Source organism: Limulus polyphemus, unplaced genomic scaffold (genome assembly GCF_000517525.1).
Source record: "Limulus polyphemus unplaced genomic scaffold, Limulus_polyphemus-2.1.2 Scaffold8984, whole genome shotgun sequence".
NCBI classification, from domain to species: Eukaryota; Metazoa; Arthropoda; class Merostomata; order Xiphosura; family Limulidae; genus Limulus; species Limulus polyphemus.
In genome coordinates, this window is record NW_013674594.1 from 15,118 (window position 1) to 17,773 (window position 2,656).

Here is a 2,656-nt window from a genome sequence, read left to right on the forward strand (position 1 = left end):
AAGTGAAGGAGGTCAAATATTACTCGTTTATTTTGGACTGTACACGCGATTGAAGTCATATTGAACAAATGACAGTGATATTACGCTATGTTGAACGTAATAATGGGGAAATTGAAGAGCATTTTATCGGTTTTCTGCCGGTACACCAAACAATTAGAAGTATTTAACCAGAATTATTTTGGCAAAAATAGAAAGCCTAAGCTTAGACATCCTTGAATGTCGTGATAAAAGTTGTGACAATAGTGCAAACATGCGTGGTGTAAATGCAAGAATACTACAAGTAAATCCACGAGCCTTCTTCTGTCCATGTGGTTAACATAACTGGAATTTGACCTTTGGAGATGCTGCTTCCTCCTATACAAATGTTCGATTATTTTTTGGTTTACGAAAGAAACTTTATACTCCATTTTCTACTTCTTCCAACATATGGCATGTATCAAAAGAAAATGTTAATATTGCTTTAAAAACTCTTTCGGAAACTAGATTGGTGTTCCGCATAGAAAGTGTGAAAGTTGTTCGCTTTCAACTCGAAGAGATCTGTGGCGCTTTAAAAAAAAACCATCTGCAAACTGTAAAGGTGATCTTAAACTTCGCTGTGGATGTGAATCTGCCAGTAATGAGATTGCGTCCTATGATTTCTTAATATCTTTACTTATACGGTATGACATTCTAGAAAAAAAATCAACGCTATCTGTAAATTATGAGAAAATGATAATATGCATTTGTACAGCACTGTTATACACTTTGAAGAATTTCGGAAATGGTTTGATGAATACAGATCAAGGGGCTTTGAGTCAGCATTTTCTACAGCCAACGATCTGGTAAAAAATTTGGAGATTCAAAGAGATTTCAGAAAACTGTGAGGCCCTATTAAGAAAACAATGTTTGATTACGAAAGTGAGATTGAACGTACTAATTATTACAAGGAATTATTCAGGATTCACTACTAATGAATCATTAATTTCATGTTATTGTTCAAACGCTTCGTAGGACACTCGTTTTGAGTTTCTTAAAACATGCTGGTAATTTTTGTATAATATATGTGATATTAATGACGTAGATATGTATGAAGAACCCAGTATGCTTTGCAGAATTATTCCCCCTCCCCAGCACCAATATGAAATACGCTTTGAAATTCATTATTGACAATGGCTTATGTGATATTTACCCTAACGTGTATGTCGCACTTCGCATGATCCTTTCTATAACAGTTTCGGCTGCTTCGGCAGAAAAGAGTTTTGTGTGTTTGTAGTCAAGTGTAAAGCTAGTTATACAATGGACTATATCTGTGCTGTGCCCTCCACGGGTATCGAAGTCCGGGTTTTAGCGTATAAGTTAACAGATTTACTGCTGAGCCACTGGGGGACGCAGTAAGAAATTTTTGTCGTCTTAAGCTCATTGAGACGAGCCTCTGTTCTACCATGCCCCAATAAAGTTTGTCATCGCTGGCAATGTTATCATGTCATCAATGTTAAAATGATGTAACAAATTTCCTTGATTATTCTAATCCGACAGAGTATACAGAAAAGCAGAAAATCAATGCAGTGAAGTATCAAACACAGGTTCTACGTGTAGTGATAGACTGCGCAGTTGGTGGTCGTAGAAACCCTCAATAAGTTTATTGTAACATAGCCAAACGTCAGGAACTTCACTAAACCAACTGTCGCGGTTCCATTCAAAGACTTTGAGTTGCGATCAACATCGGCCTCAGAAGTCCACCTATTAGAATTAGTGGCGCACCTGTTTTTCATGAAGTTTTAATTTATGGATGTACGTGTTTGAATTTGACACGTAGTGAATATATTTTACATTCAATATCAATAATACACGTTTGTGTTTTTAAAATGTATGCTTGGATCTAAATACTTTTTCAGGAATTTGGTAGAAAGTTTTCCCTTCTTAAAATTTAAATCATATGAGTTCAGTAATCGCAAAAGGTGGCCTCGCAAGCCATAATCGCCTGGGAACCTTGCACCCCCTAAATCCGCGCCTTGTTAAATCTAGTAACATTTTACATCATTGATTATTCACAGAAGACCTTCTGTTGATCTTAGTAATATCGATGACGGAGTTTATATAAATTTATACTATCGACCGTTTTGAACTTTAGTAATGTAAAATTGTTTACGTTTCTTTCGTCGGTTACTAGCTGCAAACATTATCAGGGAAGCAGACATTAGGCCTTCTTTGTTTTTGTTTTTTTACGTTAAACCGTTAAAATTATGTGACGCTTTAACGTTTTCATGTAAGTTGAAACCAGGAGTGTTTATTATTATTATTATTTTTGATATTAATATAGCAATACACTGATTGGACACTTACCATTAAGTTGTTGATGTCAGAGATGTCGTCATAAGAATCCGCCCAGTTTAGTATGGAACCTATTGCCCTTCGGGAGTCATCAAGGTCCAAATTTTCGAAATCCTTTCTGTTTAGAATAAAACGAGAATCTACAGATAACTAAATGCCTAGTAACCTAATCGTCTAACGTTAAAAAAATAATTATATATATATACCCACGTGCTCGTTCTAATACTAAATACTCTAAGCCGAATTAGGATTACAAGGTTGACTTTTTACGCATAAAAATAGCGGAAAAGTATCTATATAAATATAATAGTACTGTTGCGTCAGCGAGGTCACGTGACTAGTATCA

General features: G+C 35.5%; 1 protein-coding gene across 1 annotated transcript in view; it reads right to left on the reverse strand.

The window, feature by feature from the left end:
• Nucleotides 1–2,656, reverse strand: part of LOC111083304 — a 16,873-nt gene that overhangs the window by 5,096 nt on the left and 9,121 nt on the right. Inside the window, exon 3 of the mRNA XM_022379739.1 lies at nt 2,323–2,428. Within this exon, the coding sequence (XP_022235447.1) occupies nt 2,323–2,428 (106 nt within the window). The remainder of the gene's footprint in view (nt 1–2,322; nt 2,429–2,656) is intronic.